Source organism: Sander vitreus, chromosome 11 (assembly GCF_031162955.1).
Source record: "Sander vitreus isolate 19-12246 chromosome 11, sanVit1, whole genome shotgun sequence".
In the NCBI taxonomy this organism is placed as follows: Eukaryota; Metazoa; Chordata; class Actinopteri; order Perciformes; family Percidae; genus Sander; species Sander vitreus.
Window position 1 is genome coordinate 6,927,649 of NC_135865.1, and position 13,346 is coordinate 6,940,994.

The 13,346-nt window shown below is 40.9% G+C and overlaps 1 protein-coding gene across 1 annotated transcript in view; it reads right to left on the reverse strand.

Moving 5' to 3' along the window:
• Positions 1-13,346, reverse strand: part of dnah7 (dynein, axonemal, heavy chain 7) — an 89,343-nt gene that overhangs the window by 43,236 nt on the left and 32,761 nt on the right. Inside the window, exons 27-32 of the mRNA XM_078263231.1 lie at positions 13,002-13,129; positions 12,466-12,678; positions 9,511-9,609; positions 8,930-9,178; positions 5,843-5,992; positions 510-692 (exon numbers count right to left, since the gene is read on the reverse strand). Of these exons, the coding sequence (XP_078119357.1) occupies positions 510-692; positions 5,843-5,992; positions 8,930-9,178; positions 9,511-9,609; positions 12,466-12,678; positions 13,002-13,129 (1,022 nt within the window). The remainder of the gene's footprint in view (positions 1-509; positions 693-5,842; positions 5,993-8,929; positions 9,179-9,510; positions 9,610-12,465; positions 12,679-13,001; positions 13,130-13,346) is intronic.

The window sequence follows — 13,346 nt, forward strand, 5'->3', positions numbered from 1 at the left end:
AGTACTTCCTTGTGACTGTCTGAGCTTAATAGCATTCATTACACCCATCTGACACTTTAATGAAGATTAAGCAAAGACTAAATGTGATCTGAAAATACTGAGCCAAGGATGTAATCGATAAAACCCAGAAATAGTTTGTACAGTTTGTTTCTTTTTGACAAACTTTACACTGTTTGGGTAGAGCAGACACTGAGATGAATACTAGAGTGTGTGTGTAATGAAGACAGGCATGAAGGGCATCATGAGCAAAAGCTTTTGTGTAATTGGAAGGATGATGAAATGATGTGGAGGGAGTGATGGAATATATTCCAAAATATGGTCAGAACCAGTGTTGCACAATGTTACGGTGAGAAAACTACCATCTGTGTACACAAATTGTACCTTTCTAAATAACAACAGTAAGTGATCATTCTTTTCTCAACTATATCCAGAGAATGGAAAGTGCAACAAAATGGAAAAGCAGGATTTGCTGTCATGAAACCCTTAATCAAAGTAAAGATGCTTCTCACCGTGGCTGGCGATGCCACCTCCAGGTCCATGGGCTCAAAGATGAGGCTCATTTGTGGTGACATCTGAATGATCTCACCGCTCATCAGACACAGCTTCTTGTTGTCATCGAGCACTGTGTTCATGTTCTCGATCCACACGGCATCCACTGGGCCGTCAAAGATAAGCCACTTTCTGTCGGGACTCTGAGAGAAGACAGAAATAGGATTTCTTACAACTCAACATTTTTATTTATAGCACAATTAAATCGATCACAATATAGACCACACTACTGGCCTTTGACAGATGGAAGGAGGGATGTATGGATGTAAGGAGGCACAAACAGTCAGATGGATGGATGGATGGATGGATGGATAGATAGATAGATAAACCTTTAAACCCTGGGGAGTATTTGTTTTGCCCCTGCAGTGCTAAAATGTACAGAATTTCTTATTAGAATTTCTTATTATTATATTATTTCTTAAGTATTCATGGGGCTTTAGAGTTTAGAAGATGAGCTTAAAAGTGCAGGAAAAGAGCTCCTGTTCTACCACTTGGTTTATAAAGACAGTGCCTGTATCCTTCAATCATATGCATATACTGTCTGTATTAATCTATTCCCCACTAACGGAAATCCCTGTGCATACTTTCAAGGTCATGAAAGAACTCCTGTAGGCCTACATTATAATCTAAGCGAAGAATGTTTGCTTAATGAATGAAATTAACATCTACACTGTCATAATGGAGGTTGACAACAAGGTTCAATTCTCCAGTTAAATGGGCTGGCAAGAGCTGTACTTTAAATTGATTTGTTGTAATATAAACAAATGGAAGATGCCTGGGCTGGGGCCATCTGGTGCTGGTGAGGAAAGTGAGTATGTAATGTAATGATCTGACGGAGAGAGAAAGAGCTTGGCACTGGGGGGAAAAATCGTATTATGTATGCAGAGACTTTTATACACTACACTGCTGCTGAATCCAGATTAGCACACAAAAATTAGTTTAGTAAAATGTGATGCAGAAAAAAAGAGCAAAACAAAGAAAGACTTTTACCAAGAGAGGAAAATGACTTTTTTTCAAACTGAATTAAAAAAAGCCTTGTTCTCGTTTTTCTATCTTCATCAGTATACTGCCTCGCCTTTCATAACCACCCCCATACCCTCCTTATTCATTGACACAAAAAAAAACAATTTGTAAAATGACAACTTTATATACCAAGCCAATTTTTTAAATGACATGTTCATTTGGAAACAATTTGAGAGTAGGGCAAACAAATGATTTTCCATTATGGCATGCCTCAATGCACTGACATCTGTAAATCATCTGCCCATGTGTGTGCATTAAAGATCTAAATTTAACAAGACAGCAGAATGTTTCTTTTGTTTACCTGTCACCGCAGCCTCTCTCTCTACCAGCTTGAAATTAATTGGAATGTCATGCCTATTGTACAATGATCCATCCGAAACTCCTAAACTGAGACTGAGGAGATGATAATGCCACTAAGTCTGATCTTCTAGTTTCACATCTCCATATAACATAAAACATATGAGTATATTGCCAGAGATGTATAGTAATGAAGTAGAACTACTTCACTACTGTACTTAAGTACTAAAAGGCTGTATCTGTACTCTACTGGAGTATTATTTTTTTCTCCTACTTCCACTTTTAATTCAGTACATATTTTCGATGAGTTTAATACTTTGATTCTGATACATTTTTTATGTGCTGCATCGTTACTCGTTACAATTATAAAAATGTTACGAATCATTCCAAACACGTGAGCGCCAAAAGCGGTAACTAATGCGACACAACGTTCTACACGGGTAAATTAGAGCGACGCACCCAAGCACTGTAGCCAGCTGCCTGTCACATGTGGTGCTGCTCGGTGAATGAGAGCTCAGCAACTACTCTTGGAGAGAGGAACTATGATTTCTCTTGTTGCAAGAGTCAAAGGTAAGCAAAATGATTTCATCTCGTAAGTGACTTGTTGTTCTTGCACATAACCGTGTTACTTTTGTTCCTCACACTGATAACGAAATCAAGTTTGAAAATGTCTGGTCTCGATACGTTTAGAAACGTAATCATATTTAAGCAAACTCATCCTTGCTAGGTCTACACAATGTTGTGATGTTAACCACGTAACTTCATCCGTCTTGGCTGTTGCATTGCGATAACAAATACATTTGAGTTAAGTAATAAGGCTATCTGCCCGTGTTAAGTAGGGAGGGATGGTGAGGCAACGAAATGTAATGCATGCCCCTACGTTTTTTATGAAACGAACGAGTAAGGGACATAGCGTCCTTTTTTGCCCCAGTAAACAAAAAAGTGAGAAAAACAGCAGTGAGAGAAACAAATCAAGGTATTGAGAGAGTTGAGAAATAGGATGAGGGAGAGCCAGAGGAGTCGGTGGAGGTTGGAGAGAGGGCATGTGATGAAAGCGAGGGCTCTGACACAGAGAGGGAAATTCCAGAGAGTGAGGAGGATGAAGAAGAGGGTGAGGAGCATGAAGAAGAGGGTGAGGAGGAAGAAAACATACAGGGACAGAGAGAGGAACAGCCAGAGGGGCAGCAAGTGGATCCATGTGGATCAAGTACTGCACCATCAGGTTTGTGATGAAGAAGGTTCTTAGTATTTGCAAAGCAGTGCAATTACAGTGTCCTTAAAATGGTGCTTTCTGCTGTAAATGATTTTTTGTGTCAATATGACTCTAATGTTAAGTATGTTTTAAGTAAATACCTGGCCTACATTTTGAAATACATGCAGATATACATGCATAAGTAAATAAATGTTGTAGTTGTGCTGCTTAAGTAAATAAACGTTGTAGTTGTGCCCTATGTTTACTAGGGGTGGAACGGTACATGTATTCATATTAAACCGAAACGGTACGGGCGTCACGGTTCGGTTCATGAATTTACACGGAGAATACACGGTATAAAAATAAATAAAACTTGCGTGCAAATTAATTAATGTAATGCGGAACTACGGTTAGATACGCAGGTTCTTTAGGGACACCTAATCTGTAGCCCCGCCTTAGCTGTGAAGCTGTTTGACGCGCTGCTTATGTAGCCGATCTCTGCCTATGTATGCAGTTTTAATGAGTCAGAGATAGCAGCACTAAGGACGAGTATGGCGAGTGGTGGCGACCCACAAGAGTTAGAGGACCAGTCAGTTCCAGTAGTACAGGCGAGAGAGTGGTGGATAAGACTGCCGTTGTAGATTAGTGTACTTTTCCAGCGTCGCGGCTCCGAACCATAACGTTAGTTGGGACAGACGCCTTGTTTCTTTAGGCTAACTATATTAGCTTTAGCCAGGCAGGGAGCAGCTTTCTGCGGTGAAAAATGGCAGGGAGACGCTGTGAGAAAGTTGCATTAATCAGGTAATTTAGTTTGTCTTTGCAGAGAACAGAGATGCTATATTTTCTGTTTTATAGCTGATTGTCTTATTTTGTTTACAAGTTACAGATGGAGTCTGGAGATGATTTGGGGTACTTCTTGTTTACATCTTACTTTACACACTCCAGGCTGTTGCAGCTAGCACAGGGGAGAGACTATATGACACCAGGTGGTACAGCCTGAGACATCAGTGTTTCCCACACATAGACTAATGTGTGGCGGTGCGCCTCACTATCAACACCGGACGCCGCACATTGCGTTTCGTTCTAATTTTTTTTTTTAAACGCTATTTAAAACACGTTCTTCTGCATTTCCTTTCCCTGCTCTCCACCTTCTCTCTGTCACTTGTGTCTCGCTCACATACACACACACAGCTCCTCCCACTGTGCGGTGTTTGGTGTTTTTAGCCCCCAATGTCGCCTTCCAGGCAGCGCGGCAATGGTTATGTCAAAGAAGTTATGTTAGTGTTAAGGTGAGGGTTAGCTGCCTGTAAGGCGACATTGGAGGCTTAAAACACCATCGAGCCCACCGTGCACACAGCTTCTGTCTCCATAAAGGAGAGAAGACGGCTGACGGAATTCACAAGTTCACTAAAGGTTGGTATCTATCTCGTGAACACCTTTATACAATCACACATTCACAATCACCGACCCGACTCTTAGCAAACAAGCGATTGCGCCTGCTTTAGAAAGTGAACTAGTCACAAGTTTGCGGTAAAATGCAGTTGGGTTGTCGAGGTCAAAACACTATATAGCAGCTGTGAATCAAATAAACGTATAATAAATAATGTTGTCATTTTTTACTCTGACACCCGGCGCCCTGCTTTGCCCTGTTACACCCTGCACTAAGCTCCACACAGAGCCACTGCAAAATAGTTGCGCAACAGAAAACTCAGATTGGACAGATAGTCTAGCTAGCTGTCTGGATTTACCCTGCAGAGATCTGAGGAGCAGTCACCAATAGTCCTCTTAAATCCACTGAATTTAAAATTCCAACACAAAGAAAACGAAAGGAAACAAAAATACATGCATCCGGCGGAATTTCCTGCAGCACCGGAGCAATCCTGGAAGTGGATCTAGAGTACACAATAACAAACCCAGTGGAATGTTTTAAACCAGAAAATCCCTGTTCCTGATTGACTGGCAGGAGATTGTTAAAAAATACTTGAACTGAGCACCTAAAACATACCGTGCAGACATTTTAGAACAACCTTTTTAATGGAATTCCATTGCTAGGCAACAGCCTGGCCCCTTGTTAACTTCCTGTCAGTTTATATCATTCACATACACTGCAACAGGAAATCAACTTTCCATTTAGAATATCTATGTTTACAACTGTGAAATGGTCTGTATTAAATTCATACAGGTAACCATAGCAACAGTACTTGTGCTTTGTGTTTATGTACCAGTTGAATCATTTTAACTACATTTCATTTCAAGACAAGGGAAATCAAGAAGAAATGATTTCCCTTCATTTGGAGAAGATTAAATGACTTTACCACAGTCTCAACAGGATTTGGGTATAAAGTGATGGTTTTGGTCAAGGTCAACATTTTAAGCTATTGTTTGTAAACATATACAGTATTAGGCACATGGAAAGCTATGGGAGCCAATGGGAGGTGTTACATCCTCTGCTAAATATAATATTCCATGCTGCAAAAACCCAGATATAGTGCATATCAGGGTTTGTGAAGCATGAAATATTACATGAATATGAAAATTGGACCACATTGTGCGACTATACTGGATTTCAAGTGCCCTGTATCCAAAAGAGGAACAGGTGGTGTGCGACTAACCCTGCGCAGCTCCCAATTGTGAACATGGTCGTCTGTATGAGGGTGTAAAGGAGCATGTTGATTCAGTGACATGCTCCTTTACACACTATACTGTGTGTTTGTTTGCTTGTGTCTCAACCTAAAAGCTGTTTAAACTGTGGTACGTCTGCTGTACGAGCAGCCATCTTACCTGAGAGGAAGCGAAGGCTCTGTAGCTGACGGCAAGGATGCCATCCGACCACTCGTGAGAGATGGGGTCAAACTGGCCATACAGCTGGCCCATGGTGATGGATTTGGGATTGATAACTGTGATCTGCACCTGGTTCTCCTCCATCAACCCCTGGTGTGACAACCACAAGCACACGACAGACATACAGATTATACAAAGAGATGTCAACTCAATACACACATACATATACAGTATATAAATACACAGAAGAATTATTTACTTCACAGGTAAAGACGCAGCAAAGGTAAGCATGAAGAGCCACTGAATTCATTAACTTGTCCACGCCAAGACTCATGAATTGCTTAGAAGATTATCGTCTGTGTGACAGGATTTCTGCTAACTGAGGAAGATAGGCGAAAACGGCAACAAATGACTTTTCAAACAATGTGTCACTTTGAGTTAAAAACAATGAGAAAAGCAAGCTGCTGAAAAAAAAAGAACAAAAACGAGAGAAGGGGAGGGGAGTTGGACATGATCAGTGGACGGGCAGCAGCGAGGATGACGATGATAAATGTGGCATTCCCAGGCATTCCATCAGCAGGCCTTCATCTGTCTCCTTGGTGGGGTGCCGCTCAGACCTCTCAGCCATGTAAATACAACAAGCTAGTTCTGCTCCTCTCTGTGAGATCGATAACTACTAAACAAAGACTACAGCTTTGACAAATTGGATGGATGTGTTTACTCGGGAAAAAACATGTAGCTCAGATAAGCCTTGGATACTGAGTGTAACATATTTTTACCTGACATGAAAGTTTATATGATTTTTTCTTTTTTTTTACTGATGGAGCAAGTTCAAGTCCCAAGGACTCTGGAAACCCCATCAAAATTGTAATACAATACAATTAAAGAATGCATGGTTAACCACATGAAAATAATGCTTTCTCGCAAAATGTCTGACAAATTGACCAGGTGAATACCTGACAGGAACATATTAAATAAGTTGGACCTCAAGGACAACTACGGGAAATGCAACCAAGAAGATAAAGTGGTTTAACGTAGCTATTGATCAAGACTTACTGCCACGTAAGGAATCATGAAATATAGTGAGCTGTAGGGGTGGGAAAAAACATTGATTAATGTATGTATTGTGATTTTTTTTTTTTTTTTAGATAGATAGAGATGAAAGGGGGAGAGAGTGAGGGGAGGAGACACAGCAAAGGGCCGCAGGTCGGATTCAAACCTAAGGACTCCTAAGGTCAACCCATTTATTTATTTTACCAAAAATTGACCTAAATATTCTTCTGTTTATACAGTATCGCCGACAGTGACTACATCATAAGCAAAACAATCCATGTTATGTACTTCTATACAAATGAAATAAATGTCAGACTGACTGACATATGATGTGCATTCTTCTTATAAAACCATCAGTTTATAGAAATGTCTTAGGGACTGTTCGTTATTTATTTAAGGGGCTACCGGAGGAGTTTTGGGACCTTTAGTCAAAAAAGACTTGACCCTCCCTTCACCAGCAATACATTTCTCTATGACCCGCCAAAACGATTGGGAAAAAAGGCATGACACTCCAACAACATATTGATGCTTTCTGTACTGGTTTGCGCTTGGCAAAGATGTACAGATAGCCTCTTTTTTTTATACAACCATGACATACACGACTTAACCTCTGCTTTCTCATCTTATACACCACACTCCACTATTATGGTGGCCATTTCAGTAGATTTCACATTGTTGTGGAAACACAATAAGCATGGAAACTAAATGCACACTTCCTGCATTACTGCATTACTTCAAATACTAAGTTACTCCTCTAGTAAACTAGTATTGACATGAAATAAAACAATAAAACATTGAGACCATGCAACAAAGCACACTGGGTAATAACCCATATTGACAGCTGGCCCGCCCAATCAGAAATTCAGAGTTAAAACACTAGAGAACTTTTCCCGCTTCGGTCCCCCTACAGGTTGTCTCATTGGAACTACAACTGGAAACTTTATACATTGTTCGTCTGCTATTTCATTACTAAATTCACTTCCGATTTATGTTTTCCTCCGTGGGTGCTCACGGGCACACGCCCTTTAAAAAAAAAGTAGTCAAAAATTTTTAGCATTTTAGAACCTTAGAAAATGCACAGCGGCCATAGGCTATCTTTCAACTCAGGACAGCGCCACTTCTCACAAATACAGATAGGATTGGAGATGAGAAGTTTAACTGACAGGTAACCGCGATCAGCGCTCACACGCTCCACTTAGCAACAACTGCAATGTTTAATTTTAAATGAATGTAGCCTACTGACAGTCTGGCACACATGGATGCTCAGTATTTTCCGTGGCTGCTCCAGCTCGAGGCAACGTGAAACCTTTCAGCTAGTCAGCTTCATTATATTCCATCTTCATGTCAGTGACGATACTTTGGCAACAGGTGGCGCAGTTAGCTATAGGGTTGCATTCTCAAAGAAAGCAACTCCAAACTCATGTTGCTGTCATGTTGCGATTTTTGTTGGGTCAGACCCATCTGCTAGCGATGGGGGGCCGAGACTGAGATCTACATGGAAAAGTATGCACCAAACAAGCCACTTTGAAATGTAGCTGTTTTCATGAATACAAAAGTTGGGTGACCCTCCCCCCTAGACTAAAAACCTGTTGGGTGACTCTCCCCTCAACAAAGAATAAAAAGACATGACCCTCCCCTATTTTCTTCCGGTGGTCCATTCCATAAATACCGAATGGTCCCTTATGATATATTGTCTGTAGAAGTGTATTATTCAACTTTTGTTTTGTTAAAGAAGGAAAAGAAAATCGCAAACCTCAATAATATTGAATCGCAATACTTCTAGAATCACATTAATGGAAATTGTAAATATAAATCGTATCGCACCCATGTATTGTGAAATAATCGAATCGGGACAAAAGCATATCGTCCCAGCCCTAGTAAGCTGACGTAAAACTTGAGGTCTAACTTGCCACTTTTCTTCACTTCTGTTGATATAATTCACAATTCCTTCCTTCCAGCTTTTTTTTCCTGAATTCTTACTGTCAACAGATGAAGAGCACAGCATCCACCTGAGAGCTAAACAGGACATCATACCTTTTCAAAGACATCATGAAGGGCTGCTGCCAGCACACGGTAGGCGTTGGTCTTGCCTCCAAACGGCTCACCCACCAGCATGAAACCATGCCTCACTATCATCATCTCAAAGATCTGCAGGATTTTCTCAGCAAAGAAATCGGTGAGTTGAAGGTTCATGAGTTGGCAGTTTTCCTCGACAGCCTCCAGCAGGACGCTGTAGTCTCGTTTTGGAAGCTTGACCCCCGGGAAGAGGTCGGAGGTGATACCCTGAAATCGAAAGGCAATGTAGTTGGGGAACAGTGAGGGAGGAATCTTAGAATGGAAGGAAGGAACAAACATGCTGTTTTACAACAACATACAATGGAAACACACATGCGTACCCACATGCACACACACTTACACGTTAAGAAGCGTGAGGTGAGGACAGTTGATGGACACACACATTTTCAGACAAAACCATTCACTCACGCATGCACACATACTCCAGTGACCTGTTCTGACTCAAACAGGCTTAAATTGTCCCTGTGCATCATGGCTCCAAATGAAACACTCCATATCGCTCCATTAATCAAGATAGGAAGAGCTCCACTCTATCGCACCTCAAATAGCTTCAGATCATGGTCCAGGAACTTGGGCAGATTGACGTCAATAATGGATCTCAGCAGCAGGGTGTCTTCATTCTCTTCTGGAAAAGTGAGCTACAGTGCAACAAGAGGAGAAAAGAAGAAGAGAAAACAGGAGTAAAAAAGAATGAACATACATGAAATGAGAAGCAGTTGAATTCTGGATGTTTATAAAGAGTGTCACTGTAAAGTCTGTCTGTGCCCCGTGACAATCACAACCAATTAATTTAAGAAGCTAAATCAGTTAGCAGTTGCAGTAAGAGTCTAAATGGAAACTCAGTTTTACCAAAGAAACATTTTAAAAAGGCGACAGGCTCAGTGTCCCTGCTGAGTCTGAAAGAAATTATATGTATGTGCAGGTCACCAGAGCAGGGGCATAGCTGCCATGTGTATAAAAAATGCAGGTGCCTGTTGATAACTTTCTCTTTGAAAGTCAGACTGACAAGTCTTTTCTTCCTCTCTCACACATCACTGCATTTTGCAAAACAGTTTGTCATATTGTGTTTGGAAAATAAGGAAGTTAGTGATGTTTGTCTGAAAGATTACTACTGCGTAGAGTGACATGAAGAAAATTCCAATTGTGCACTGCACACAATCCAAATAGTATCACAAAATGACCAATTATATGTAACCAAACCCTAATTAAAATAAATGTCCTCCCTTTGCATTAAAAATGTAAAAACGTGCAAATCTATTTTTAAGATGAGGCAAGACATTACACTCAGCTATGTGAATGTTTGCCTTTTTTAACTGGCTGAGCAGTACTGTCATCAACACAGACTAAGCAAGAGTAGAGAAATTGTTGCACCCCAGTTAGGGACTCTTCTTTACATTTGTCTTTTAGTTAAATTATTAAAGATTGTTCTTCTTTATTAAAATGTTTTTTTCCTGGGAAGAAATTACCATTTATTTGCATATAAGTGCTCATATTATGCTTTTTGGCTTTTTCCCTTTCCTTTATTGTGTTATATATCTTTTTTGTGCACGTTATAGGTTTATAAGTGAAAAAGCCCAAAGTCCACCCCAGAGGGACTTACCATCTCCAACAGAAAACACTGTTCACAAACTGCTCCAAACAGCTCTATTGTAGTCCAGCCTTTACTTCCGTGACGAATGTGCGTCACTGTGTAACACACGTTATAATGCTCGCTTAGCTGCTAGCGTGGCACTCCCTCATACTCTGCTTCTGACTGGCTAGTAGTCCTTACCTAGCTACTGCACATGTATTAACTCCCAACAAAGATGGAACAGAAGTGAGATGTCTCACTCTGTAGCTAAAACAGAGAGCTCAACACACAGGGTGAAAAGAGAAGCTGCAGCAATGTGCAGTACACCAAAAATATGGTGAAAATTAAACCATGTAAACCTATTCTGATATAATCTCTAAATACAAGTATTAACCCCCAAATTAGCTTAATATGAGCACTTCAAATCTAAAACTGTCACAATAAGAATGAACAAAAACATGTCATCATATTACAATCATGAAAACGGGTCAGGGGTGAAAAAGGTGAGAAGGATATTACCCCTCTAGGGGGGTCCGGGGGCATGCTTCCCCAGAAGAACATTTTAAATATTCCATATTTTAAAGCATCAATCTGATGCATTTTGAGATGCATTTTTTGCCAACCTGGGGAGAGCTGGAGAACCTTAACTTCAGCCATGAGTCAAAAATATTATGGCTTCCTTACTAAGTATTATGCAAGCCATTTCATGCCAGCCTGTCACTGGGTCTGACATTTACAGCATATGAGGCACAATGTGGTAAGGGCACCACAAATGGCTTAACGCATAACCCCCACAAGAGATGGTGGACGTGCTGTAACTTAACTTGTCTACTCTTCCATCATGATTGACAGCCAATACAATGTTATGTAATTCAGATTTTAATAGATTTTATTGGCAAAGATAACAATTTACATTACAGTTCGTAATACTCCCAGAACCAGATCTCATTTTTTCTTCTTTGCCTGGACCACCATTGTCTCCATGGCCCGCTTTCGCTGTTTTGCCACGTCTCAGCCTCGCCCTTTTCTCTTCTTCAGCAGTCTGTTTCTTGGCCTGCTGAGCACTGCCAGATGCTTGGGAGCCATACTTGCTCTGCTGCTGCTGCTGCTTTTCTTTCTGATTCATCTTCTGCTGGCATTTGTATGTGGCTGCTGCAGAGTTGATGTTCTTGCATAGTGTTCTGTCCACCTCCCCGAACTTCACATCCTCCCTTCTGAAGAGCTGCACGGCTGTCCGCACGTCCTGGAAAAACGAGTTGTAGAGATTTTAGAAAGAAGCACTAACATTAACCAGTGTTTCTTTATTGTGATTTACTGTTAGCTATACAAGCTAGCAGCTAACTTTAGTAAAAATATCTTGCTAATGTTAGGCTAACGTTAATGGTAGCGTTAGCTAATAATTTTCCACCGGAGCTTTAGCTGGCTAACGTTGCGTTCTCTCTTGCGGTGTTCAATGACCCAATTCATCAAGCTGTAGCTAACATTAGCTAAGCCTATGTCAACAGAGCTCCTGGGTAACTTAGATATACCAGAAAATATTAAAATTATTGAAACCATCACTCACCAAATTCAGTCAGGTAAATCGCAGAGGCCAGGCGTGCTTTCAGCTTCTGATGGTGGTCTGCACCCCTTGGTGTGCACGCTCTGGTCAGCACGAGCGAAGCAAACTGCTTGTAAACCAATCAGGTAATGGTATTCCCCTACCTTCCCAGAGAAAGAAACTGGTAATGCAAGGCCCTTTGCGCTAATATTTCCATGCACTCGCACTCCCTTCTGGCACGCGCACCTGTTCGTAGTTTTCTGTTCCCCTTTCTCATCGAATCTACACGATTCACGTAGGTCACCTATTTTGGTTTCAAAACGGCGGATTTCGCCGAAAAGTGAGTGATTTTCATGTATGATATTAAAATGTATGTTGAGATACCTTGAGGTTTCCAGCAGCAGTAAGCACAGACTTGACAGCCCTCATTCCATAGTCGTAGTGATGCTGCATAGACAGCTGCTCCGAACAGAGGCGATAAGTGGCTACAATTTTCACCGACAGGGGCCGTGCAGTCACAAAGCCGCACGAGTATAGCACAATCTCTGCGATCATTGCGTAGTCCGGTACCATCATAGCCACAGTCCTGAACAGAGCCTGGTATAAAGAGACACTTTTGCTGAATGAAAACGAGTCCTTCATTTTCAAAATCTTTGAATTGAAGTAGTTCTAGACCGTTATGCATTTTTACACATGCCTGATGTAAAAAAGAACATCAGAAATGTTTGGTTACAGGCATAAAACAGGCCTATATTTTGAACTACTTTTAGTCGAGAAACACAGAATGCAGATTTGCACTGTACTACATACTCATCAATTATGTCTATAAATATGCCTCAAACGTTTGTGTTCCAGAACTTACAGTATAGATATTTAAAAGAGAAAGAAGGGCTGAGAAAGTGATAGAACTGATACGGTACCTTGAGATTGTCTGGTAGCTCAGAGCGTCCAGCGTAGCCAGGATTCATAGTAATGAACACAGCACAGGAGGGGTTGAGTTTTAGCTCTGTCCCTTCAAACAGCAGCATCTCAGCATGGGCACAGATTCCTGGACAGATAGATGCAGTAAGATATATACAGTATCTATTTAGATGTCCTCTGTGCCTTTTTGGAGTTGGATAAACATAGTTGAAGAGAAGAGTAGTGTCAAAACATTTGCACTATAAAAGGCTGTGAATAGATCAGTGTGCTCTGGAGACTTTTTTGTAATGAGCACATCCTGAGGAGCCATTATTATCAATATGCATTATCAGTAGATGACAAAT